This window comes from Myxine glutinosa, chromosome 12, assembly GCF_964187855.1.
Source record: "Myxine glutinosa chromosome 12, kmMyxGlut1.1, whole genome shotgun sequence".
Classification (NCBI taxonomy): domain Eukaryota; kingdom Metazoa; phylum Chordata; class Myxini; order Myxiniformes; family Myxinidae; genus Myxine; species Myxine glutinosa.
Window position 1 is genome coordinate 13,722,683 of NC_136272.1, and position 27,877 is coordinate 13,750,559.

General features: G+C 47.8%; 2 protein-coding genes across 2 annotated transcripts in view; both read left to right on the plus strand.

Moving 5' to 3' along the window:
* The first annotated feature begins 2,081 nt into the window (after nucleotides 1-2,081).
* On the plus strand, nucleotides 2,082-27,867 carry LOC137438195 (protein CASC3-like). Its single transcript, XM_078766484.1, has 10 exons — nucleotides 2,082-2,228; nucleotides 5,988-6,127; nucleotides 6,219-6,395; nucleotides 6,837-7,546; nucleotides 12,464-12,519; nucleotides 13,088-13,295; nucleotides 21,685-21,783; nucleotides 24,959-25,152; nucleotides 25,739-25,858; nucleotides 26,822-27,867. Exons 3-10 carry the CDS (start codon nucleotides 6,355-6,357, stop codon nucleotides 26,861-26,863), a joined length of 1,470 nt encoding a protein of 489 aa, XP_078622610.1. The 5' UTR covers nucleotides 2,082-2,228; nucleotides 5,988-6,127; nucleotides 6,219-6,354; the 3' UTR covers nucleotides 26,864-27,867.
* The window catches only part of LOC137437272 (protein CASC3-like), a 54,531-nt gene continuing 54,114 nt past the window's right edge, over nucleotides 27,461-27,877 (plus strand). Inside the window, exon 1 of the mRNA XM_078766248.1 lies at nucleotides 27,461-27,560. Within this exon, the coding sequence (XP_078622374.1) occupies nucleotides 27,461-27,560 (100 nt within the window). The remainder of the gene's footprint in view (nucleotides 27,561-27,877) is intronic.

Sequence of the window (27,877 nt, forward strand, 5' to 3'; positions counted from 1 at the left end):
TCCCATCCACCCACCTTTCTATTGTTGATTATTCCCTCGTTTTCCCTTCCTCTTCTTTCAGCTCTCCTCTTGCTGTGTTTGATTAAGCTTGTATCGAGCTTGTTCTTCCCCTCTCTCATTCCTCCCCGCTCTCGTTCTTCCCCTCACTCGTTCTTCCCATCACTCGTTCTTCCCCTCTCTCGTTCTTCCCCTCTCTCGTTCTTCCCCTCTCTCGTTCTTCCCCTCTCTCGTTCTTCCCCTCTCTCGTTCTTCCCCTCTCTCGTTCTGCCCCTCTCTCGTTCTGCCCCTCTCTCGTTCTGCCCCTCTCTCGTTCTGCCCCTCTCTCGTTCTTCCCCTCTCTCGTTCTTCCCCTCTCTCGTTCTTCCCCTCTCTCGTTCTGCCCCTCTCTCGTTCTTCCCCTCTCTCGTTCTGCCCCTCTCTCGTTCTGCCCCTCTCTCGTTCTTCCCCTCTCTCGTTCTGCCCCTCTCTCGTTCTGCCCCTCTCTCGTTCTTCCCCTCTCTCGTTCTTCCCCTCTCTCGTTCTTCCCCTCTCTCTGTCTTCCCCTCTCTCGTTCTTCCCCTCTCTCGGTCTTCCCCTCTCTCGTTCTTCCCCTCTCTCGTTCTTCCCCTCTCTCGTTCTTCCCCTCTCTCGGTCTTCCCCTCTCTCGGTCTTCCCCTCTCTCGTTATTCCCCTCTCTCGTTCTTCTCCTCTCTCGTTCTTCCCCTCTCTCGTTATTCCCCTCTCTCGTTCTTCTTCTTCCCCTCTCTCGTTCTTCCCCTCTCTCGTTCTTCCATCGTGTCCCTCTCTTTTTTTTCCCCTCTACCCTGCTGTTGGTTTGTGCCCCACTTTCCACCATGTTAGGTCTGTTTCTGTTCTAGCTTTTCCATGAGCCTTGACAAAAAATAAAACAAATAACTAGAGCAATGCGACTGTCGCCAATATGCCTCCGCATAGTCCCACAACGGGTAGATGCCCTCGTTCATTGTCCTAAAAATAAACAACTTTGATTTTAATCCCTTCAGCTGTTTTCAAGTATCGCATTTTCACCAGCCATGACAGGTTTCACATCGATCGGTGAAGTGGTTTCAGAGAAGGGATTTAAAAAAAATATCGGCTTTCAAGCTTATATGGCTGCCACACCACGTGACATATGACCTTAAAAAATTTACACTCTGCATATGTATGGGAAGGGGATCACGTTTGTGAAGTTTCGTGTTGATTGGATAAGGTTCGTTTTTCTATCCAAGATGGCTGCCAAACCACATGACCTACGATGTCGTCATTTTCAAACTATATGCAACAATGGTGTTAGATGATATTTGTAAAAATTCGCATCAATTGGGTAAGCGGTTTCAGAGATATAATTTAATATTTTCCTTCAATCTAATATGGCTGCCAAACCATGTGACCTATGATGTCATAAATTTAATTTTTCAATACAAATGGGTCATAGATCATGTGCATGCAATTTCAGATTTTTAGGGTAAGGAATTCGATTAAAACATTTTTGGCTGGTGTACCACTTCACCTATGATGTCATCATTACCATGCTTTTGTTCCCCATTGGGAGTAGTTGACAATGTGGCAAGTTTCAAATTTTTCCATTCAGTGGTTTCTGAGAAATATTTTTTTAATTATTTGCGTTTAATCCAAGATGGCTGCCATACCACGTGACCTATGACGTCACAATTATCATAAACATTCTGCATGGGTCACTCCTACCCTGAAAGTTTCCTCTCGATCAGCCATGTGGTTGCTGAGGAAAACGAGATTTATCCCGGACGGATGGATGGATGGACAACCCAAAAGCATAATGCCTCCGGCCATCTTCGGGGCGGAGGCATAAATTTCACTTTTGCTTTGCCCAAGGGGTGGCTGTGTGTGAGAGGGGAAAACCCCCAATAAGATCTGGAGTAAGGGCAGGGGAGGGTAACAGTTTTTCTACCAATGTGTATTGAAAACAAAAGGGACTTTTTTCACACAAAAACAGACCCAGCCCTCTTTATCACAAGTAGTTTCCCACCGTGGGGGAGAAAATACTAATTTTATTGTTGATGAAGTTACAACAATGTTTATTTATCTATGTCACTGAATAATTTAATTTTTCTGCCAAGGGTGAGGAGGAATCATCTGATCGTGAGGATGATTTGGAGGTTAAAGAAGTTGTAAAGATCAAGAAAAGTGCATCCAAGGAATCTAAGAGCAATGAGCAGGTGGATGGGGATGTGGAAGACGGTTTGGACGGCCAGGTTTGTCTTGTGTACCTTTTCTATTCACCTTGAGTGGGAACCTTTTGTGTGTGAAACATAAATCTATTTCCTCATCGCACAACTACCAGAGGAGCTATCCAGTGCATATTAATGGTTTAATGACTACTTCGCACAGGTTATGTCCAACACCGGTTCTTATTACTTGATGATTTACTGTGGGTTATTTATATTCAGAGAAGAGTGCCTTGGTCTCCTGATTTGAGATGCAAAGCTTTTCTTCATCCTTAATTTAGCAAATATGGCACATGTAGTTCTGGCTGAAAATGTTTTGCATTTATCGTGTGTGCGTGCAAGTTGTTGCTGCTGCTATCTCCACATGTGGGCTTCAGGAGGCGGAGACCGTGTGTGTGTGTGTGTGTGTGTGTGTGCGTGTGCGTGCGTGCATGCATGCGCGCGCACGCGTGTGTCGGTCGGTCGGTCATCTCCATTTGTGGGTTTCAGGAGGTGTTACCAAGGGCTCTTTTCAGGATCGTCACTGAACCCTGGAATGCCTCCATTTGTAGTTAATTTGTGGTAATATTCCCGGGGATGGTTTTTAAAATCTCAGTGAGGTTCTTTGTCATCATTCCTGTTATCACTGGTACAATTTTTATGCTCTTCAGCTTCCAAGATATCTTGCCCTCATTTTTGAGGTCCTGGTATTCGGTCATTTTCTTGATTGCTGGGTTGTTTAGTCCGAAATCACTGGGTACCTGAGATGGTGGAGAACGGCTGTCTTGAAGACCGGGAGAGACGAATGAGATTGAAGAGAGTGTGGGAGGTAGTTCTGCAGGTGGGAGGAAAAGGGAGGAATAAATAAGTGGAGGTGAGCAATGGTTCTGGATTTATGCAGTTTCACTACCAGGGGGTTGCTGGTGGAGCATGTGCATCCTAGAGATACTTGGGGAGGACAGAGAGGGCAGAGGGTTCAAGACCGGAAATGAGGCGAAAGAAGACTGGGACCACAGACCTGGCAGCGTTGATGAAGTGAGAGGCCCATAGATTCATCATCATCGCGAGAAATTCCAATGATCCTAAAAGCCTTGGTTTCCATGACATCAAGGTCAGCAAGATGTGAGGAAGGGGATCCAGCCCAGAGGGGAGAACAGTATTCCATAAAACTGTAGATGAAACCCTTGTAGGTGGAGAGGAGCTCAGTTGTGCCAAGGAAGCACTTTGCACGACGGAGGATGCCCAGACGGCATCTGGCTTGGGTGGCCAACTTTGAAATGTGGCCTGCCCAACGGACTTTGAGTTGCTCTCATGGCTGAGATTGAGACTCGAGTTTGAGTGATTGAACGTCTTTGAGAGGGTTGTTGAGAAATTAGATGGGAGGTTTTGTGGAATTGTTATTTTGGAGAGAGTGAGTGAGTGTGTGGCATTTCTCAGGATTTAAAGACATGTTCCAAGTGTTTCATCAGTTTGTGATTTTGTCAATTGTCAAAATGTTGTTGTTGGTGTTGTTGCACGGCCCCCGACAGTTCTCTCGACAAAGCCCAAGGCACAGAGACAGCCTATTGATCTCCCAAGAGCAAGCCAGTGATCCCCCACATCCAGGATGGTGTACCTCCACTTTCACGAAGTCAGGACCATGACAGACTTGGATTAAAAACATTCCACTTTCACATTATGGGGTATTATGTGTAGATCAGTGTCAAAAATCTCAGTTTAATCCATCTTAAATTAAGGCTGTAACACAAAATGTGAGAAAGTCAAGTGGTGTGAAAACTGTTTCGTTTGTGGGAGTAAATGATGGAATCTCATAGTACAGATAGGATCGTATAGTATAGCATGGACCGTGGATGCGTAGGAGATATCTTTGATGTATTTCAGAAGGGGAACTGGAGCTTAAGATTGGTTACGTGTCTTCACACGGGGGGTGAAGCTGTGTTAACTAGATAGGGATTAAGGTTAGTTTCCCCCTTTATGTGATTGCCTCCTGTGGCTTTTCCCTGCGATTTTACAACTACAACACGGCCGGCCATAAAACCTACCTTTAAACAGCAACCACCGGAACCACCGACAGTACCCAAACATTGCCGAACGGCAAGTAAGCCACGCCTTAATGACGCCTACGCCAAGCAAAGTGGCAGGCCACGCCCCGAAGTTCGTCATTGGTCGAGCACGACCATGGGGTGATTTGATGGGGCTCTGCGATTGGTCAGTGTGACGTGAGAGCGAGAAAGTTCTGAGGGAAAAGGACCATTGAAAGAAGGATCGCTCTCTTGGGTTTTTGTTCAGGAGGAGGAAGGGCGCCATCTTTTTGCGTTGTGCTGGTGATTTTGGTGCACTTTCGAAGGAGCGTGGAGCTTTTGCTGCACCGGCAGCATCTCGACAGGCGGGCAACATTTGGGCTCATCAAGGAGCTGGGGTCCGCATAGCACTTGACGGTGGAGGCGAAAGAGGGCTGGCCGTCTTGATTGATTCCTTCAGGCCTGGTCGTCTTCGACGCGCAGTGCTGGCGCCATTTTGGGCGAGACATCGGACCGGACCATCGCCATCACCTTTGCAAAATAACTCGTTGGGACAAGCTAAGTGCACGAAAAGGCCATTTTATTTCATTTTATTTTCCCCTGTGTGTCCATTTCTGTGTCTGAGTGGAGGATCCTCAAAGTAGGAGTTTGAATTCGTTTTTACCACAACTTTATTTCATTCCTTGATTTCTATTTTCATTAAATCATTGAATGTATGAATGAATGATCGTTTTAAGGCCATTTTCCCCGCTAGAGCGGGGGTTAGCCTTGCGGGCCCCATGACAATCATGGTTCCCTGTTTGAGGCAATGTTTTTATGGCCGGATGCCCTTCCTGACGCCAACCCTTGGTCACGCTCTTCGATGCGCAGGGATACGGTGTACCTATTCTAAACCGGGGTACACACCGGGATCATTCATCCCAGCAAGCTGGTACTCAATTTGCCGACCTCGGAAGGATGACAGGCTGCGTCAACCCCCCTGGCGTTAATTCAGCGATCGACCGGGATTCAAACCCAGGATCCTCGGATCCCAAGCGGGCACCCTGACCGCTAAGCCAACACCAGGCTAAATTTCATTAAATCATTATTGTTGTATATTATTTGTCGCGTCGCGTCTGTTCATTGTGGGTTTCGGTATAAACCCGTGTGCTTCTGGCCAGGTAAGCGCTTTGTTTCCTTCACCCATGCGCGATGGACCAACCGCCAATTTTGGCTATGCACCTCGGGAGTTACAACGGTCTCGGCTATTCGTCATCCGGCAGTTTTAATCGCTGGTGACAGGACAATACTTTCTGAAGGTGCTGCATATGCTCATGTACACTTTTACTAAAACATTGTGCTGTGTGATTTTATGTAGCCCAAGATGTGTCTATCCTTTAGCTGTTGTTAACTTCTTAAATGTAACTTTATTTATTTTTACCTCCGCCACCAAAGGTGGGTGGAGGTTATGTTTTCACCCCTGTCAAGGCAAAGTGTGTTTAATGCAGGGAACCGGTATAGTTTTCATTGTCTCTTTGCATTAGAAAGATTTAAGGTACCATCAAATTGGCATTCACTGGTCTGTCTACAGGCTATAGATGACCTTGGACAATTTTGAGTCATATTTATTTACTTTTCTGCATTCTTTCCCTTCACAAAGCCAAAGGCCGCTTGAGGTCATTGTGACTCGTGGCATGTTTCTTTCACTTGTATAACATTTTTTCCTCAACATCAGTACCACTGTAGGTTGCATTTTCAGTTACTAAAGGGTTTTCTGTTTCCTTGGTCTGTCTTCCCTTTCCTGTAGGAAGATGAGAAGGCTGAGAATAAGGGTGTCAATAAGAATCCAGATGCCGATGAAGACAAGCAGAACCCCGCCTACGTGCCCAGGAAAGGACTGTTCTTTGAGCACGACATCCGGGGAGGGGCGAAGGAAGACGACGCCAGGTAAACCCCAACAATGCATTTTTTTCCAGCGCTGGTGGTGTTTCTTTGCAGTGCAATGGCCTACCATCGCTGTTCTTAATGTTTGTCCCAGGGCCAAGGCAAGGGGCCGCAAGTTGTGGAAGGATGAGGGACGATGGGAACATGACCTATACTGTGAGGATGAGCAGTTGCCAAAATGCAGTGCAGAGCTTGTCGCGGTGTACGGATATGACATCCGCGTGGGGAACATGTCTGCACGTGGACGCGTCCGTGCTCAAAGGAAACCCAGGTTTGTTAAAACCAGCCATTGGGTTGTTCGTCATTACTGGATTACGTTATCTTGAACAGTGCTTGAAAATTATCAGCAATTAAGTCATCTTTGAGCTTTTGATTCGTGTTTCCTTCTTTGAATGAGAAATGAATGATACCTTGTTTTGGTTTTCTGAACTTGTTTGTCAGTCCAATTTGTTAGAATGTTGAAGTTGCATCAATTTGGCTTTCTCTGAAAGTTTAGGTACACCATGTCGTTGCAGAGAACTTAAGTTCATTGGACACCTGCAAACTGCCTCCTACCTGAAAAAAGGATGAGGAGAAAGGAGAAAACAGATTTAGCTTAGAATTTCAAGTCTTGTGCTTGAAAAAGGAAAGAAGAATTGTGAACAAGATTTTGTGCAATTTTATTCTCAAGCCAAGGTTTATTTTCACTTTTTTATAACGTTATTTGTTGCAGATACCCTCAGAGTGATCGTGAGTGGACGGAAGACGACAGACCCGCTTACGCGCAGAAGAAAGAGTATTTGCAGAGATCGCCAAAGACCTGGCAAAACGAGCAGGACGAGGACGTCACAATACCCAGGGAGACCTCTTACAGGTCAAAGGGCATGCAGGACGAGAAACAGAGAATTAGAAAGCCCACGGAATACCGGGGAGGTAACTACAAAGTGGACGAGGCCATGGACAACAGGCATCCAGCCGAAAACGAGGAAAGGCCTCAAAGGAACGTTCCTCAATATCACACTGCCTTGTTACTTGATGTCAATTGTACAGGACCATCAGATGTTTTAAGTAAAGATGCAGCGACAATCCAATCGGAAGAGGCCCCTCCTGCGCCCAAAGTGATGGAGAAAAAATCTTATTCACGTGTGCGACGTTCACGAGTCAAGGGCTTGGAGGCAGATCGTCAGGCCTTGTTGGAAGCGGCTCCGCCGGCGCTTGCAACCGTTACAGATTCGCAAGAACTCGCACACCCTCATCCTCAGGCTGTACGGACGGTTGCACCACTCGAACAGCACGTGGTGCCGCCGGTGAAGGTCTGGGATCCCAGGGACCAGGACGACCATGAGTTGGCAAACATTGGCCAAGGCATTGCCCAAATGGGTCTTGTTGCTTCGAACTGGAATCAACGGCAGCATATTCCTCACATGAGGCATGACATGCCAGGTGGGTTGTCATTTTCTATCTGGCAGAATTCTTTTAAAGGGGGGTAGAGGGGTGGGCGGGGGACCTATTTGCATTTGTTAAAGTTTTTATTTGAAAGGCAATAAAGGAGGCGAAAGGTAACACGTTGGGATAACCTAAAAGTGATGTGTGTCTGTGATGTCTCTGTCTCAGCTGTGTCTCTCTCCATCGTGCCGTGTCTCCCTCTCTGCCATGTCTCCCTCTCCGCCGTGTCTCCCTCTCCGCCATGTCTCCCTCTCCGCCGTGTCTCCCTCACCCCCGTGTCTCCCTCTCCGCCGTGTCTCCCTCTCCGCCGTGTCTCCCTCTCCGCCGTGTCTCCCTGTCCGCCATGTCTCCCTGTCTGCCGTGTCTCCCTCTCTGCCGTGTCTCCCTCTCTGCCGTGTCTCCCTGTCCGCCGTGTCTCCCTCTCCGCCGTGTCTCCCTCTCCGCCGTGTCTCCCTCTCCGCCGTGTCTCCCTCTCCGCCGTGTCTCCCTCTCCGCCGTGTCTCCCTCTCCGCCGTGTCTCCCTCTCCGCCCTGTCTCCCACTCCGCCCTGTCTCCCTCTCCGCCCTGTCTCCCTCTCCGCCCTGTCTCCCTCTCCGCCCTGTCTCCCTCTCCGCCCTGTCTCCCTCTCCGCCCTGTCTCCCTCTCCGCCCTGTCTCCCTCTCCGCCCTGTCTCCCTCTCCGCCCTGTCTCCCTCTCTGCCCTGTCTCCCTCTCCGCCCTGTCTCCCTCTCCGCCCTGTCTCCCTCTCCGCCCTGTCTCCCTCTCCGCCCTGTCTCCCTCTCCTCCCTGTCGCTCTCTCCGCCGTGTCTCCCTCTCTGCCGTGTCTCCCTCTCTGCCGTGTCTCCCTCTCCGCCGTGTCTCCCTCTCCGCCGTGTCTCCCTCTCCGCCGTGTCTCCCTCACCCCCGTGTCTCCCTCTCCGCCGTGTCTCCCCCTCCGCCGTGTCTCCCTCTCCGCCGTGTCTCCCTGTCCGCCGTGTCTCCCTCTCCGCCGTGTCTCCCTCTCCGCCGTGTCTCCCTGTCCGCCGTGTCTCCCTCTCCGCCGTGTCTCCCTCTCCGCCGTGTCTCCCTCTCCGCCGTGTCTCCCTCTCCGCCGTGTCTCCCTCTCCGCCGTGTCTCCCTCTCCGCCGTGTCTCCCTCTCCGCCCTGTCTCCCTCTCCGCCCTGTCTCCCTCTCCGCCCTGTCTCCCTCTCCGCCCTGTCTCCCTCTCCGCCCTGTCTCCCTCTCCGCCCTGTCTCCCTCTCCGCGCTGTCTCCCTCTCCGCCCTGTCTCCCTCTCCGCCCTGTCTCCCTCTCCGCCCTGTCTCCCTCTCCGCCCTGTCTCCCTCTCCGCCCTGTCTCCCTCTCCGCCCTGTCTCCCTCTCCGCCCTGTCTCCCTCTCCGCCCTGTCTCCCTGCCCGCCGTGTCTCCCTCTCCGCCGTGTCTCCCTCTCCGCCGTGTCTCCCGCTCCGCCGTGTCTCCCTCTCCGCCGTGTCTCCCTCTCCGCCGTGTCTCCCTCTCCGCCGTGTCTCCCTCTCCGCCGTGTCTCCCTCTCCGCCGTGTCTCCCTCTCCGCCGTGTCTCCCTGCCCGCCGTGTCTCCCTGCCCGCCAGGTCTCCCTGCCCGCCGTGTCTCCCTGCCCGCCGTGTCTCCCTGCCCGCCGTGTCTCCCTGCCCGCCGTGTCTCCCTGCCCGCCGTGTCTCCCTGCCCGCCGTGTCTCCCTGCCCGCCGTGTCTCCCTGCCCGCCGTGTCTCCCTGCCCGCCGTGTCTCCCTGCCCGCCGTGTCTCCCTCTCCGCCGTGTCTGTGTCTGTCAAGAATATGCGATAATAAAGTCACCATATAGGAAGACAATATCAGGAATCTTTATCAAAAACTCTCTTCCTCACTCTCCTTGCACTGCCCTCTCTCCACCCCACCCCCAGGAGTACCTCTGGCTACGGCTTCCTCGCCGCTCCCACCTTTTATTCATATGTGTTCTGTACCGTCCTCCAAACAGTGATGACTCCATTTACATTTCGCTGTCGGACAACATGGACCAACTTCTATCAACTCATCCAAACTCTCTCTTCCTCATATGTGGCGACTTCAACTGTCATCATGCCAGCTGGCTGGGTGTGGGTTCCGCTCTCACCAGCCATGGCACCTCAGCAAAGGACTTCTGTGACTCATTGGGACTGACACAATCTGTCAATTTCCCGACCCGGATCTCAGTCAATGGAGTATCTTCTCTTCTGGACTTGGTTATGACTAACTTCCTTGCAAATGTCTGCTGCTCTTCTTCTGCTCCAATCGGTTCTTCTGATCACGTGCTTGTTAAAGTGGACATCTCTCTGGCCATTTTCAGAGAGCCTCCTCAGCGCCGACGAGTCTGGCATTTCACTCAGGCCGACTGGCACGGGCTGCAAGCAGCCATCGATCACCTGGACTGGTCTCCCATCTTCACTGCCTCTGACATCAATTCTTCCTGGGAATTTTTCCAAAGCAAACTGCTCTCTCTCATGCACAGATTTATCCCATCTCGTCTTCAGTTGTCTTACCCTTCCTCCCATCCATGGTACACTGAATCTTGTGGTGAGGCAGTTGCCCTGAAACAACTTGCCTTTGCCTCTTGGAAGGCAAATCCAACTGAAGGCAATCTCAGTTCCTTCCACCAAGCTCGGAACAAGTGTGTGTCTACCCTCAGGAGTGCCAGGAAGCACTATCTCTCCACACTCAAGATTGAATTCTCAAACCTGTCTCCTTCCTCCAAATCCTGGTGGCGTCTGGTCAAATCCGTTTCTGGTGTTGGTTCCCCCTCCATCCCCTCCCTTACCTCAAATAGCTACACAGTTGACACTGCACGTGACAAAGCCGAATGCCTCAACTCTGTGTTTGCCTCAAAATCTTATGTCCCAAACCCATCTCTCTCTGTTCCCACCTTTCCCAGTCGAACCCAACTGCTCCTGGACTCATGTCCTTCTCTCCTGACAAGGTGGAGAAGTTTTTGTCAAAACTCGACTCTGATTCTGCAACTGGACCAGATGGCATCAGCCCACGGGTCCTAAAATCCTGCTCTGCTGCTCTATCTCACCCTCTCTCTGTTCTTTTCACCCTCTCTTTTACTCAAGGTCATCTGCCAGCATCTTGGAAATCAGCAAACATTACCGCTTTACACAAAAATGGTGCAAAAACAGATCCTTGCAACTACAGACCAATCAGCCTGCCTCCAATGATATCAGCAAAGTCATGGAATCCATCATTGCTTCGGATATCAAATCCTTCCTCTTCTACAATGGCTTCATCTCTGGTCATCAATTTGGATTCAGACCAGGTCATTCTACTCTGGACATGTTGCTTCTGCTGTCTCAACAATGGATGGAGGTCCTCAATGCCAAACAGGAAATCAGAGCTGTCTCACTTGACATATCACGTGCCTTCGATACGGTCTGGCACCCAGCTCTGCTCACCAAACTCTCCTCCTATGGTATCCATGGAAATCTCCACTCATGGCTTGCAGACTTCCTCTCTGGTCGAAGGCAACGTGTGGCCCTGAATGGATTTCTCTCATCTCCCCTTCCTGTTCTGGCTGGAGTTCCCCAAGGTAGTGTTCTGGGCCCTGTGCTATTTCTGGTCTTCATCAATGATCTCTCCTACTCTCTGGAAAATCCTCTCTATCTCTTTGCTGATGACTCCACTATCTGCCGCTCTATTCCTCATCCCTCAGATCGGCAGTCTGCAGCCTTCTCACTCTCTGCAGACCTGGACAAAATCACAGACTGGTCAAACAAGTGGAACATGTCTTTCAATCCTGACAAATCTCACACTCTTACAATGTCTCTCTGAAAGGACCAACTGGAAAACCCTCCCATCTACTTTCTCAACAATCCTCTCCAAGAAGTTCTGTCGCTCAAGCTTTTGGGTCTCACTATCTGCCATGATCTTTCTTGGGAAAACCACATTTCCAAGCTGGCCTCCAAAGCCAGTCGCCGACTGGGCATCCTCCGTCGTGCGAAGTCCTTCCTTGGCACACCTGAGCTCCTCACCACATGCAAGGCTTTCATCCGCAGCTCAATGGAATACTGTTCCCCCCTCTGGGCTGGTGCTCCTGCCTCACAACTAGCTCGGCTTCATGCTGTTGAAACCAAAGCTTTCAGAATCATTGGAATCTCCTGCGATGAAGTTAACTCCGAGGGCCTTTCACTCACTCACCGCAGGCAGGTAGGTGGTCTTTTTGTCTTCTACCGACTCCTTTCCGGCCTTGCTCCCCCAGCTCTCTCTGTGCTCTGTCCCCCCCAATATTCCTTCAGGTCGCGCAAGATCTGCCTGCAACCCTCTTATGGTTAAACTGCCAAAATCTAGGCTCTCTGCTCACCGTCACTCTTTCATTCCCCTTTTCTCCCACCTCTGGACAAACTCCCCCACTCCCTTCAATCCTACTCCTCCCTCCAGGTCTTTAAAACAGCTGTCCACCACCATCTCTTATCTTCCACCATCCCCAAAACCTTGATCTTTTCTACCCCCGCTAATTTCACCCCAGATTCACTTTTTTGAAATACCAACTTCTTTCAGGGAAGTCCTTGCAGTGTTCATATGTTTTATACCTCTCCCACCTCCTCCCAAGCCCCCCCCCCCTCCCACTTTTCTCCCGATGTCCCTGCTCTCAAATGTTGCGTTTGTGTCCTTCCCCCTCCCTTCCCATCTTGTCTACTGCTCCCCTTATTTTTTGTGTTTCATGTGTCGGTTTGACTTTTTGTGTGATTAATGTTAGCTCTTTCACGAGCCTCGATCTTGTATACAAAAAAAAACAAAAAAACAAAACTGCGTCCTCAGAATGGCAATGTCAAACAGCATTTCGATAATTGTAATCAAACTTATGTTTTCGCACCAGATTCTTACCTTAAAAGAGGAACTAGAACTTTACAACAATAACATCTGTGCTCTCTGAACGTTTTGCCATGCAGGTATCAATGACGTGTCCCCGAACACCTCGAATGCACAGTATAGAGTGGATGACGTGGTGAGGTTCTGCATATTTGTTCTGTGACCATTTTTGTTAAAAAAAAAAAATTTTAGGATCGATTCTCAAGTCTAGTTTACTTTGTATGAAAACATTCAATGGAATTGAAGTTACCTTGGTGGAAAACTCTCGTTTGATCTGTGAAAAGATGGTTCTCCGAGACATTTGGTGGATGGACTATGGAGTTGAGTGGCCAGTTTTTATTTATTTATTTAAATAAATAATAAGTCCAATCTAGCTCAGAACTTTCTTCTGATATTTCAAGGCCATTTCTCTTGCTGTGAATCTACCCTCCCTCGCTCACTTCCTTGTATATTTGTACAATTATTTCCTTTCTGCTTTATTTTATATCCACTGATTTGCAACGTAATGGATGAGGTATATTATTAATTTCATTGGCTGATCCAATAAAGAGCAGCATAAGGATGAACGAAACTACTGATTAATGTGAATCTAGATATTTTATTAAGTCATTGTGCGTGATGATGTTAGACGTGGCTTTTCTCTCATTTTCTAATATAGATTGTCACCTTAAATCCTTTTGAGAGTTTATGCATTTCCTGTACAGGCAGGACAGGGCATACGTGTTAAGCGTTATTCTTCTCAACGCAACCGCCAACTATCTGATGGTGGAGGCCCACCCCCGGGTGCTCCGCCCCTGCCCTCTGCCGGAGCAGGACCGCATCCTGGAGCTCCACCCCCTCCTGGAGTACCACCTTCTGGAGCCCCACCCCCAATGCATATGGGCCTCATGGAAGACACGTATTATAACCCGAGTAAGTGTATTTATTGTGATCGTGTTATGCGAATGCGTGCGCTTGTTTTGTATGGCATGTGGATGATGCGCTGATGACATAGGGCACCGTGGACAAAGACTTTTTCGGTTTTATTGTATAGATTCACCTTTAAATTGTATGCATTTTATAGACGTACTCACATTCTAATCGTGTAATTCTAATCGTGTTATCGACACGTGTACGTGTATTAATAATTGAGTACCAGTTCACTGGTAATTCCCTGTGTGTCGCAAAAGGCGACTAACAGGGTTGGCGGCAGGAAGGGCATCCGGCCATAAAACATTGCTTCAAAAAGGGGACCACGGTGCCTGAAAAAGGCCAACCCCTGCTCTGTGGGGGAAAAATGGCCTCCAAAGGTGGTTGTTTGGTACTCACATTCTAATCGTACATACTTTATAGACGTACTCGCATTGTGTTACATACTTTAAAGAGTTATTCCGTTGAAAAATATAATAAAAATAACCACCTTTAGACGCCATTTTTCCCCGCAAAGCGGGGGTTGGCCTTTTTCGGGAACCGTGGTTGTTGTTGTTTTTCGGTCCCCTTTTTGAAGCAATGTTTTATGGCCGGATGCCCTTCCTGACGCCAACCCTTTTTGCCGCCTTTAACGACAAACAGGGAATTACCAGTGAACTGGTACTCAATTAGCCGACCTCGGAAGGATGACAAGCTGAGTCAACCCCCCTGGTGTTAATTCAGCGATTGACCGGGATTCGAACCCAGGATCCTAGGATCCTAAGCCGGCACCCTAGCCGCTAGCCCAACACCAGGGTTTATTCCGTTGAAAAATGATGACGAGTAATACTGGCTACCACTAGGTGGCGTTTGTAGCCGACACCAGCGCATTGTGTCGATTTACCGACAGACTAACAACCAAACGGACCCAAATGCAATACCCTCTGGTCAGGATAACATGTTAAAGTGTACGTTTAATGAGTACCATTGATGCTATTTGGGATCCTCAAACCTTTTGCTCAAGTAGGTGAGGTTGGTCGTGGCAGTGGCCCTTTTAAACTTTATATTATGCTCATGAAGAATTGGTGGTGGTGGTTCATATGCAGCCTGTGGCTGCTTGGCTGCATCATTTTCGGGGGTAGGGCTGTTTCACTGATGCAGTGCCCCCTGTTACTTGTAAGCTGACCTACTAATTTTGCTGACCTTGGTAGGTTGACAGGCTGAGTCAACCCACCTGGTGGCATGACAACGGCACGACAGGGGCACAAACTCAGGACCCTAAGATCTCAAGCCAGCCACCTTAACTATTAAAGGGACACAATCATGAATTTTTTTGAAGAGATATGTTTTAGAGACCCATTAGCACAAAAATAACGTTTTTGGGGAGAATAATATCCTGGATAAGCCACTATGGCTGAGCCTTCAATTTGGGCTGCTTCACAGTTTCAACTGACTGTCGTTTAGTTTAGGTTTACCCACCAATTTTTTTACGACTTCACCTCTGTGGTCTAACTATTCGACCTGTTGCTCTGTGCAGGTTATAACACATTTCTCATTTTGACTCCAATCTTGCCTGTCGCTTTGCTGGTGGGTTTCATCAAAAGACAGAGACATTGGTAGTGTGGAGGGGGGAGGGGTTGGGGTGAACGGGTGGTGGAAAGGGGGTCGGGGGTGAACGGGTGGTGGAAAGGGGGTCGGGGGTGAACGGGTGGTGGAAAGGGGGTCGGGGGTGAACGGGTGGTGGAAAGGGGGTCGGGGGTGAACGGGTGGTGGTAAGGGGGTCGGGAGTGAACGGGTGGTGGAAAGGGGGTCGGGGGTGAGAGGGGGTTGGGGAAATGCCAATGTCTGTCTTTTGATTAACCCCATCAGCAAAGCGAGTTGGTTGGTGGGTAAACGTAAACCTAAACTATACGACAGTCAGTTGAGGCTGTGAAGCAGCCAAACTTGAAGGCTAAGCCGTAGCGGTGTGTTCGCGGGCCGCTCCTGCAGGATCTGTTGGCTGTAGCCGTGCTGCATGCCAGTTTGTGCAGAACAACATTATGGAAGACTATGCGGTGCAGGATCTTTGGCTCTCTCCTGGGAGATTGATCTGCTGGCTATCTTATGAGAATGCAAACTGCCCTCGGGGCATATGACAAACGAAGCCACATTGAGCCGCCGAGCAATAATAGACCTGAGGGCACTTCATAACCTGAAGAAATATTCCTACATGCTGGTCGAGTTTATCACGATATACGGATTCAATACAGACGTAGTGAACCAATATATAATTTGTTTGGCAAACAGGATGACTAATTGGTCTGTCAGTGAAGAAACAGGTCTGCTCTGCTAGTATTCTAGTAATATGGGAATAACTACGTGAGGAATAGGTCTGAGCTTGGATCACTTGGGCGTGGCTTCAAATCAACGCATAACTCTGGGTGTGGCTTCAAATCGACACGCAACTATCTGGGACTGGCTTGGCTATGGCTACAAATCACCATGTAACGCTCACATGTTAAGTGTCAGTACGGCGTCATGTTTCAGCAATTTCCAAGGCTTGTTTCCCAGGTCGTGAGCCTGGTGATCAAATACGAACGCTCACAGCTCAAATTGGTCTTCGCAAACAACACAATATTTTGAATGAACATATGTTTTGATGTTGAATTTGGTTGTTCCTAGGTTTTTCAACCACAAAGCATACGATCATTAATGTTTTTGTGGGTCAGGGATGCAAAAAAACGACATCCGAGTTCTGTGGGCAAATTTGTCGATGATTCGAACAGTTAAAAGCTTGGCACATCGGCATATTGAACGCTACATTAACTTGTGATGAATCAGACGTAACCGTCCATCAATGAGTTGTGCCCCCGTGATGTCATGCGAATCGACGGAAGTAGCTCATTTGCATAAAAAAGTGAAAATAGTGTTACATATTTAGGTGAATGTATGTAAATTACCATTCAGGTTGCTTATCCGTGTGTATTATATTAAGGGTTGTTGTGATGGGAGGGTCAGGAGCCCTTCGGAACCAGTGGCCGGAAACGGAAGTGGCCGGAAACGGAAGAAGAAAAGACACGAGGAGAGAAAAGGACGGGGCTTCTTCTTCCTCGCCCCGCGACGACGAGAAGGTGGAATCGACCTTACGCTGCGCGGAAAACGCGCCGTTGCGAAACGTCTGGCGAGAGGAGTGACCTGGGCGGTAAATACCTTTTGACACGTCCAGTCACCGTGAGTTCGTGCACGAAACCAAGCGTCCGGGACAGTTTGCCCCGTCTACAAAGACGCGTACGGGTCCGCACGTTGGGCCTCGCTCGCGTCGGAAGCCGCGCGGGGTTTTGCCCCGTCTACAAAGACGCGTACGGGTCCGCACGTTGGGCCTCGCTCGCGTCGGAAGCCGCGCTGGGTTTGCCCCGTGGCTTGGCAAGGAGGTGCGCTGCAGCCGCGGCCCCAGTCCGAGACGGCACGTTTAGAGCACGTCCGCCCGGGGCTCGTTCAACCGCCCGTGTGCGGAGAGGAGAGACATTGACCACGGAGGGAGTCAGGAGTGGGGCTCACGTGAGGAATGTATAAGATTAAGATGGCCATCTTAGAGTTTGTGTAGATGAGTTCACATGGTTGTAATATTGATTGTGCATTGTTGATGGTTGTTGATTGCTCAGTGAATATATTATTGATTATTCCGGATCCTTGGTGTGGGGTTTCTTCTTGACCGGAATTCATATTGATTGCGTTACGAAAGCGTATAAACCATATATCTTTCTGGCGGGGTCCCTCCCACGGTCCGGGGGTCACCAAGACCAGGTAGTTACCGGGAGGACCACGTAACAGAATTGGGGGCTCGTCCAAATTACGATTTGCGGTTTCGCAATTGGGTCTACGTCCGGGATCTAAAAGTGTATAAAATAATAAAATAATAATATTTTTGGTAATTAAAATTTATTAATTAATTATTAATTGGTAATAATTTTTTTTGAGAAATTGGGGAAAGTCTTGGGGTGAAGGTTAACAGGTGTTAACGATAGGCACCATGGCGTTTGTGGCACAGAACTTTGGGGTAACCCCGAGTGAGGCACAGTTCCGAGCGTTGCTAAAGTCGGATCTCTTGAAATTGGCCAAACATTTTAACTTGGAGGTCCGAACTAATTTGAGGAAGGCAGAGTTGCAGGCCACGGTGATACAATCTATGGTGGGATTAGGAACATGGGACGAGTTAGCCTGGGAGTGGCTACCCGAAGAACCAGAAGACGTTGAGCTCCGGAAACTGGAGTTGCAATTACGGAGCCAGGAACGGATAAAAGAAGAGGAAAGGAAAGCAGAAAAGGAAAGAGCAGAAGAAGAAAGGAAAGCAGAAGAGAGAAGAGAAGAGAAACAAGCACAAGAAAGGAGAGTGGAACGAGAACTCCAGGAAAGGTTAGCAGAAGAAGAAAGGAAAGCAGAAAAGGAAAGAGCAGAAGAAGAAAGGAAAGCAGAAAAAGAAAGAGCAGAAGAAGAAAGGAAAGCAGAAAAGGAAAGAGCAGAAGAAGAAAGGAAAGCAGAAAAGGAAAGAGCAGAAGAGGAAAGGAAAGCAGAAGAGAGGAGAGAAGAGAAGCAAGCAGAGGAAAGGAGAGTGGAACGAGAACTCCAGGAAAGAAGAGAAAAGGAACAAGCAGAGGAAAGGAGAGCTGCAAGGGACCTCGAAGCAGAGGAGAGAAAAGCGGAAAGGGAATTAAAGGAACGTGACATGCAGCTTCAGCAAGAAATCAAATTCAAGGAGCTGGAGTTAATGAGAGAACGGGGAGAGGCACCACCCTTGCTGACGGGGTCGACACCTAACCAGAAAACCTGGGATGTGGGCAGACATGTGAGGCTGGTTCCACCGTTCAGTGAAAAAGAAGTCGCGAAATTTTTTCCACACTTTGAGAAAGTGGCTCGACAATTAAACTGGCCGGAGGAGGCATGGACCATACTCGTGCAAAGTGTGCTGGTGGGGAAAGCTCAGGAAATTTATTCGGCGCTACCAATGGACCAATGTGCAGATTATGAGGTACTGAAGAAGCACATCCTCAAAGCCTATGAGTTGGTTCCGGAAGCTTACAGGCAAAAATTCAGGAATGCCAGGAAGAGGGAGAGTGAGACCCATGTGGAGTTTGCCAGAGTGAAAGAAAACATGTTTGATCGGTGGTGTGAGTCAAAAGGAGTCGGGAAAGACTTCGAGACATTGCGGGACTTGATCCTGGTGGAGGAATTCCAGCAGTGTGTCCACGAGGACATCAAAGTGTACCTGCAGGAAAAGAAGGTACCAAAGTTGTGGGACGCAGCCACCATGGCAGATGATTATGCCTTAACCCACCGAATAGGGGTCCACGAACCTAACTCCTCGCCTAGATCTCCGCAGGGGAGGTGGGGAACAGCAGGTGCGGAGAACGACCATACATGGCGGCGGCCTCGAGATGATTATGGGGACAACTATGATACCCCACCGGTTCGAAATCAGAGGGATGCGGGCCCAAGACAAACTTATAGTTCGGGGGGCCCGAGGCAGACCCCGAGTTTTTCCTCCGGGCCTACTTGCGCGTTTTGCAAAAAACCTGGACACTTGATGTCCAGTTGTTACCTCATGAAAAGGGACAACCCAGAGCGGAGTCCGACTATTACAACTCCGAATGCGATGGCTAGCGTAAGAAATCGCCATCAAGAGGGTTACCAACCATTTATTTCCGAGGGGTTTGTGTCACTGGATGGAGCCTCGACTAACCGGAGACCGGTTAGGATATTGAGAGACACAGGGGCCCATCAATCTTTAATGCTTGAAGGCATTTTGCCATGGTCCGAGGAGACGACAACGGGGGAGGGTGTTCGTTTACAGGGGATCGGGGGCGGTGTTAGTGCTCCCCTTCAGGTCATCCAGTTGGAGTCCGATTTGGTGTCAGGACCGGTCACCGTCGGTTTACAAGCCACGTTTCCTGTAGAGGGTGTATCTGTGGTTCTCGGGAATGATTTGGCCGGGGGTCAAGTTTATGGTAACCTGAGGGTTGATAAAGAGCCCAGCAGGGAAAATAACACCACACCAGCTCGGGATGGTGACAAAAGTGCCAAGTTATTTGTAGGGGGACTGAACTTCAAAACAGAGGAAGAAGTTCTGACCTCTGTCTTCAACAGATATGGGCCGCTGGTGGAAGTGCGGTTGGTAAGAGACTGGGAAACGCAACAGTCAAGAGGGTTCGGCTTTGTCACGTTTGCCAGCACAAAAGACGCCAGAGAGGCAGAGAAGAATTGGAATGGCAAGGATTTGGAGGGTCGGACCATAACAGTAGGGAAGGCATTTCGTAGGCGTCGAGAGGTCTACAGGAGAGGACAACTGGGCGGTAGTTTTGGTGGTGGCCGCAGTCAATATTATTATGGAGGCTCCCTGAGTTACGGCCGCTCCCGAAGGAAGAATTGGCAAAGTAGTGGCCGAGAAGAAGACCGGTATTCAGGGGACTACAGGGACCAGTGGTCCCACCCTAATTATTAGGGACGTTCTGAGAAGTTGAAGCACTGAAGGCGGCGGAGCCACCGAGCCAAGATTCCTACACGAATTAACCGTGAACGCCGTTCCTAAAGGCGTCCATGTAGTGAACTTTCCTGCACGGACTAACCGTGAACTCCACGTTCCTCAAGGCGCCCATGTAGAGAACTTTCCTGCACGGACTAACCGTGAACTCCACGTTCCTCAAGGCGCCCATGTAGAGAACTTTCCTGCACGGACTAACCGTGAACTCCGCGTTCCTAAAGGCATCCATGTAGTGAATACTCGGCTTGGCCTCCCGGAAAAGTGCTATCGAGTGGCTTAACTGGCTTTATTTTTAAGTGATAACTGTGCCCAGGGGGAACTGATAATGTGGGGGGGTTGAGTGATCTGGTTTGTTTCTCCAAATTGGCCGGCAAAGAAAGTTTTCGCTGGGTTCAAACTTTCTTTCTTGAAGGGGGGGAGTGTTACATATTTAGGTGAATGTATGTAAATTACCATTCAGGTTGCTTATCCGTGTGTATTATATTAAGGGTTGTTGTGATGGGAGGGTCAGGAGCCCTTCGGAACCAGTGGCCGGAAACGGAAGTGGCCGGAAACGGAAGAAGAAAAGACACGAGGAGAGAAAAGGACGGGGCTTCTTCTTCCTCGCCCCGCGACGACGAGAAGGTGGAATCGACCTTACGCTGCGCGGAAAACGCGCCGTTGCGAAACGTCTGGCGAGAGGAGTGACCTGGGCGGTAAATACCTTTTGACACGTCCAGTCACCGTGAGTTCGTGCACGAAACCAAGCGTCCGGGACAGTTTGCCCCGTCTACAAAGACGCGTACGGGTCCGCACGTTGGGCCTCGCTCGCGTCGGAAGCCGCGCGGGGTTTTGCCCCGTCTACAAAGACGCGTACGGGTCCGCACGTTGGGCCTCGCTCGCGTCGGAAGCCGCGCTGGGTTTGCCCCGTGGCTTGGCAAGGAGGTGCGCTGCAGCCGCGGCCCCAGTCCGAGACGGCACGTTTAGAGCACGTCCGCCCGGGGCTCGTTCAACCGCCCGTGTGCGGAGAGGAGAGACATTGACCACGGAGGGAGTCAGGAGTGGGGCTCACGTGAGGAATGTATAAGATTAAGATGGCCATCTTAGAGTTTGTGTAGATGAGTTCACATGGTTGTAATATTGATTGTGCATTGTTGATGGTTGTTGATTGCTCAGTGAATATATTATTGATTATTCCGGATCCTTGGTGTGGGGTTTCTTCTTGACCGGAATTCATATTGATTGCGTTACGAAAGCGTATAAACCATATATCTTTCTGGCGGGGTCCCTCCCACGGTCCGGGGGTCACCAAGACCAGGTAGTTACCGGGAGGACCACGTAACAATAGTCTGAATTTATAACGCGATTATCCGGCTTATTATTCTCCCCAAAAATAATCCGTTAGTGCTAATGGGTCAGGGATATCATCCTCTAAAACATATCTCTTCAAAATATTTCATGATTGTGTCCCTAAGCCAAAACCAGGCTCATGAAGAGTTAACCATGTTGTATGGATTATTATCATGTGTAAGCCAGGCCAACCAGGGCAAACATTACTCCCTCTCTGTTTGTCATTCGTGAGCTCGCTGGGTTTTATCAATGTTTCTGTGACAAAATCATCCTGAGATTAATTCGTTTTCCAAAGGCTTAGCCTCCCCTGTCCCTAATATGATACTGCCTTAATTTGGACTTTAACGTAGAACCTCTGTGATGCCAGTTGTGTTCTCTCTTATGTGCTTACAACCATACCGAATGGAAATGGTCTAGTTAAATGTGGTGAAATGATTTGTACTGTGCTTTAAATCATAGCAGGGGTATGTCCAAGAGGGCTGGGGAGTTGAGGTTGGTACATGTTCATTGTTTGTTTGTTTTATGCGGTGCTGCTGGATTTATTTGACTATTTCCTCGTGTGCCTGGTAGATCCCCCTTACCAAGGTCCGATATATGGGCATGGAGAGCGGCCTAATGTGAGCCCACAGGGTGTGATGGTTCCACCCAACATCAGCATCCCGCATCCCGGTACTGCAACTCGGCTCTGAGGCCTCAGAAACCTGATTGTGTGGTCCTCGTTTTTGCTTTCTAATCATTTTATCTACTTATGCTGTGTGGGTAATGTACTTGTAAAAGTTGTGCGAGAAAAATCTGGTCTTCCAAAGAATTGGGGATTAAGGACAAGTTCCTGGTCAAACTTGCAACGATGAGTATAATGGTGTAAAACATCATTCATTGGGTACATATGGAGGTGCTCACAATGGAAGGGTAACTCAAACAATACTCTTGTATTGTACAATGGTGCTGAATGTCACGTGCATTCACCACCGCATGACTTCCATCCGCAGGGTTACGAAGGTCTTTCCACACCGAGGTTTGAATGGTCACTAGTAAAGGAATGCAGAGCCACTGACCATGTTTTGGACTCATTTGGGCTCATCAGGATGACATACCATAGAATAGTTAACTTTGATCCGTAAATAATAGTTAAATGATCCGGATGCATATCTGGACTATCAGTGGGATGCAAAACATAAACTCTTTAGCCTGGTGGAGGTATGCACTCTACCGAGTGACATTCTAGTTCATGAAGTGAAAACTAGCCACAAGAAAAGGCTTCTCATCATTTCCTTGTTTCAAGAAAACTTTTATCTTAAGAAAATATTTTCCGACTCAAGAAATTATTTTAGCAGTGGAGTTAGGGGGGTGTCCACAAAATACCATTCCAAATTCAAACCATAATAAAACCATGAAATGGGATGCCACACAACAATGCAGTTTATCACATGTGAAAAACCATTTGTTGTCAAGATTATCATTCGTCATTGGTATACCGATGTGCGAGTCACAAGTAACACGTTGAGGCGATACACGATTTCCTTCAGGGTTAGGATCAGCATTCCTCCACTTACGGTCTCAATTGCAGACCTAATCCTCTTCCTCATATCAGGAACCAAAGTCCTTCAAAAACCCCATTGAAAAAAATATATATCCAGAGGGGTTATGTCTCGTGAACATGATGGCCACAGAATCGGATCGCCACACCAAATCGTCGATCATTGATTGATCCTCAATGAACACTTCAAACTCCAGTGTGGGGGTACTCGGTCTTGTAGGTAAATGACCTCTGGTTGCAGGTCAGCCAATTGTGGGAGTACAAAGTTCTCCAAGATATCCAAGTAATTGTCAGACTCCATAGTGACTTCAGCAAAGAATAATGGTCTAACTACTCGTTTATCAGGGTCCCCACGCCACCAGGAAATTCAAAATGTGTTTCCCAGTCGGAAAAGCAGACGAAAATGGCTAAAATACCGATAAAGTCGGAAGATTTCCTGGGTTTTTGACAATCGGACGAAGCAACAACACCCGGAAGAATTCGCAAGGCTTTTGGAGAGATCTGGGAACGTTCCGTTTTGTTGAGGTAGACAAGGATCTCGGAGAGGTCCAGGAAATCGTCCATTTTGTTACGGTAGACGAGGCTTCCAGTCGAAAGGTGACATTTACTGATTTCCTCGCGCTCTCGCAATTCAAACTGTCATCGTCGAACGGTTTATTTGCAGTGATCACATTTGCACGGTAAGTTTGTTTTAAATATAATTTTCATTAAATTCATTCAATCCTTCGGGTCATGGTTTGTCTATTTGTTTCTTCAGTCAATATTATGTGTAGAGGGCAGATCCTACTGACAAAATATTTCAAACTGATCAGACCAAGCGTTGTCCCTGTCGAATTATGACGTCATAACGAAGGCACCGATGACATCATCATTAACATATCTTATTCTCCATGGGGAATAGTTGACAATGAGCCAGGTCTCAATTTTTTCCAAGATGGCGCCTGTACCACGTGACCTTTGACGTCATAATCATTAAAATATTCTGCAGGAGGAGGCACTCCTGTGGTGAAAATTTCATGTCAATCAGACCAACGGTTGCCGAGAAAAATAAATTTTTTAATGCAGACACGACACACTGCACACGTACGTAACTGAATGCTTAACCTCGCTTTTCGCTTCGCAAGCGCAGGTTAATGACTTATTCACTGTATATTCTGTAGAAAAATGTAACCTTGAAAGGTTGTCTCGCTCAAGTTCTCGGACCTCATGGGGAGGTTCAGAGCCCCACATCCTGACGTTTTGTCTGTTAACCTTCCCCCAAAACGTGAAAAGTTGACTCATCTGAGGAGAGCACACGTCGCTGGAATCCGTCTTTGTCTCAGCATTCCAAAATGTCCACTGCAAGCATCATGCGTTGTGTGCAGTCATCCAGCTTCAGTGCCTGCACCTGCCGAATCTTGCATGCATACAGTTGCAGTCACGTGTGCAGCACTTTATGTACCATTGAGTATGTACGTGTTCAACATCGTCGCCACTTGTGCTTGGCCGGCCTGTCCCCTTCCTCTGCAAGATGATGACGTTCTCCATGAGCTTTTCATGCCACTCGAGAATCGTTTTTATCGATGGTGGCTGCCTTCCATTGGTTGGCATGAAGCTTCATTGAACCTGTGTGGCTGATTTGATCTCTATAAGCCAGGCAACACATTACACTTTTTCTTGTGGTGGTGCCATTTGCAGTAAATGTGACGTCACGTGTCACAGGAGCACCTGAAAATGGAAGAAAAGTCAAAATAACTTCGACAAATATTCTTTCACATACAGCAAATGCCATTGTTGTATCCTATGTAGGAATTATTTTTACCTTCGCAAAAGCGGAAGGTTATGTTTTGATCGCTGTGTATTTATTTGTATGTCTGTGTGTGTGTGTGTGTGTATGTTATTCGCATAACTCAAAAAGTATTCAACCGAATTGCATGAAATTTGGTGGGATGATTGGTTATTATACGGGACACATTTGATTAGATTTTGGGAGCAATCGGGTCAAAGGTCAAGGTCACGAAAAGGTCAAAATCGTATTTTTGTTGTTCTGTTCCCTACACTCCCATGCCAAGTACAGAACAGTAGCTGCGGCGAAGGTATGCGCTCTACCGAGTGCCCGTTCTAGTTTAAATTTTGGTTTGAATTTGGAACTGTAATTTTTTTTGACATCCTTTTGAACAAACTTTGGCACTTTGAGTGAGACCTTTGGCACTAACGGCACATTTTGATGATGAGAGCATTTGATGGCATTGAGTTATGTCCCACTTTTTGGAATGACTTGATGTTGCTTTTCATTTCTAATTTTTCTTCTGCTTCCTGTCTGTGTAGGGCTGCACCCACACCCACCAGCTGGCCACCTGTACCCATCGCCGGTCTCCGTTTCTCCTGGGCAGTCCCCTGGACCACTGATTAATCCGGGTTACTTTCCTGGTGGAATGCTGCCCGCCTTCCCTGGGACTCCGCTTCCCAGCACCAGCTTTCCCTACAGTCCCAGTCCACTTCCTCATTTGTTCCCAGCACAGGTATCACCCATTATTTTCACATGTGACTCCAGAACGAGGTTTATTGTGCTTTTTATTTATGTTCATTAAGTTTTGAGGTTATTGTTGAGCTCGCAATATAAGGTTTTGTACGTTCACCCCCACAAAACGCAGCAATGCTGGTCACGTGATTCCGCGATGGATGGGTTTACCTGCGCTGTGTAATCTGTTCTTTTGCCATCTTCATGAAAGCTTGGCACCAGGCACAATATTAACGGAGAGAGTCTGCAAGTGTATGTTGCAGTAACTGCTGCGGGATGCAATGTGCAGCTGACGTCTTTGAGCGTTGGCACTTCAATGGGGGCAGAAGAGGCCCACAGCACCAAACATGCTCCCATCAGATTTTAGTTGATAAAATTCTATGTTGTTGCTCCGTTTATAATGTGCTGCCACCGGTAAACTGGAAAGAATGGAGGGTGCGGAATATATTTATCAGAAAGGGAAGCGTGAGCAGATTACCCAACAAGAAGCATTTGAAACGGAGAAAATTAAATTGATTCGAAATACCAAAAATAATGCTTGAGAGAACCGTTTGCATTCTGCAGCTTCGTTGCAAACCTGTTTACAGGCACACCCACATGTGTATGGTGGAGTCACGTACTACAACATGATGGAGCAGCATGTCCAGCCGAAACCATCGCCACCACGACGCGCTGTCCAGCCCGTGTCGGTGAAGCCTCCACCGGAGGTAAGCTGTTTGCCTTGTGGAGTGCAACCAAGTTGCTTTACAAATTGTCTCTTTATTAAGCCTTCCCCGATATAATAGGGGAAGGCTTATACCTGTTATAGGGTTTTTCTGCAATTAGTACTTTTCACTTTAACTTTCACTTTAATCTTGAATGGTCCCTCAGATTTTCTTCGACCCCTGAGGTACTAAACCACCATTTAGAAAACGATATTCTTCCTTTTTTCTGCCAATCTACGAGCCGGCTGGGACATTCCAAATGAAAATTTTCATCAATAATGGGAGTTAAATGTATGTGGGGTTGACATAGCTTTTCGTTGAACTGCCCCTTTATTTTTAAGGTCATGACCCAATTATAGACATTTTAACATTTTTCACCAAGACTCAGCTAATTTTTGTCTGATCAGAATGAAATTGCCCTCTCGATAGCCTGGAGTAAGGCGCGTTTACACTTTTAACCCGGAGGGGTACGTACATCATACCCCTCCAGGGTCAAGGTCAAGGCCAAGGTAAAATGGCGGTCTGAAAAGTGTTTTTTGTCATCGTCAAATTTTTCTAATGTGGAATTTCAAAGACCGCTTGGCCTTCCAAGATATTCTGGTATCATTATAGTGCACCTGATATTCGATTTGTGTCCTTGACATACTTTTTAAGGATTGTGACCGAATTAACAAAACTTACCTTTTTGATCATAACCTCAATAAGTTTCATAACCTGAATAAGATCATAACCACTGAACCCGCGCTCCTTCCAAAGGATTGATGGCCTGCAACGTTCGGCCCGAAATCTGAACCGCTTTTTAGCTGAGTCGGTTTCTATATTGATCTTTCTTGTAATTATCCCTCTCTCTTTACCTGAAATAGCTACACACCTTCAAATGACCTCTTGATTGAAAAGGGGTTTGAGAGATAGTTTCTTTTTTGAGGCTAGATAGTGTAGTCATGCGTTCTGGTGTTTTATCCGCAGGTGAACAGGAAAGAGAGAGCCAAAGAGCAAGGAACCACGTGAACACCTCACCGGTGTCGTTTTCATCTTATCATTTGCAACCATTCTTTGCTTTCCAAGGACCACCTAACTTGATTTTAAGGTGCTGATGAGGATGGGGGACAGTTTTGGGGTGGTTGGGCGGCATCCATCTTATGATGTAAATGTCACTCGTTGATTTGAAATTTAGCTTTACGCAATAAGCAATTGAATCATAAAATGCCTTAATGCAAAGAGCAGATTGTTTTAGCTTATTTTCCCCGAAACTTTGTACATTTAGTCCTCTCACCGCATGGTTTGTAATATTCTTTTAATTTTTTTGTGCACTTGACGGTTTGTAACGTGGGATTTATCGCATGAGCAATAACCATCCTGCTTGGAAAGTCCAGTGATGTGAACATAGCAAGTGAAGCCACTTAATTTATACGGATAAAAATGTACATTCCTGAACAGTATTAGAGTGCTTTCCTTTTTGAATCGTCATTCGTACGTTCCACTGTTGGGTTTGGGTTGTTGTTTTTTTCTTCCTTTCAGCACAGATTCGGCATGTTTGGGGTTGTCCGAGTGCACGGCGGATTCTTTGGAGGTTATATTTCATTCGGATTAAGCGAGGGTTGGTGAATGATTGTGCAGGCCTCAAAGAAATACGAAAGCGGTGTTGATGCGAGCAAACGACAGGAGGCTGCTCGGCTCATCGAGCCCGTGCCGTTTGGCTTCAAGGGTAAAAGGTTATTGTAAAAATGAAACGCACAAAGCATTATGGGTAGGAAAATGCATTTAAAATTCTCATAGAAATCTAGTTTTGTTGAATTTGATGTCAGGCCATGAACTTTGTTGGCTGTTCATCGCTCTTGCTCCCATCTTGTTGAAATTTGTTCCTTTTGTTTTCTCAACTTGTGCTACAATGACGTCACATGGTGTTTGAAACTGCGTTCTGTTTCCTATGTGTGGAATTAGTTGTGGTATCTGGTTGAGATTATTTTTGATCATTTGAATTTTCGAACCATTAAAATACAGTTTTGTTTTTATTTGTTTACT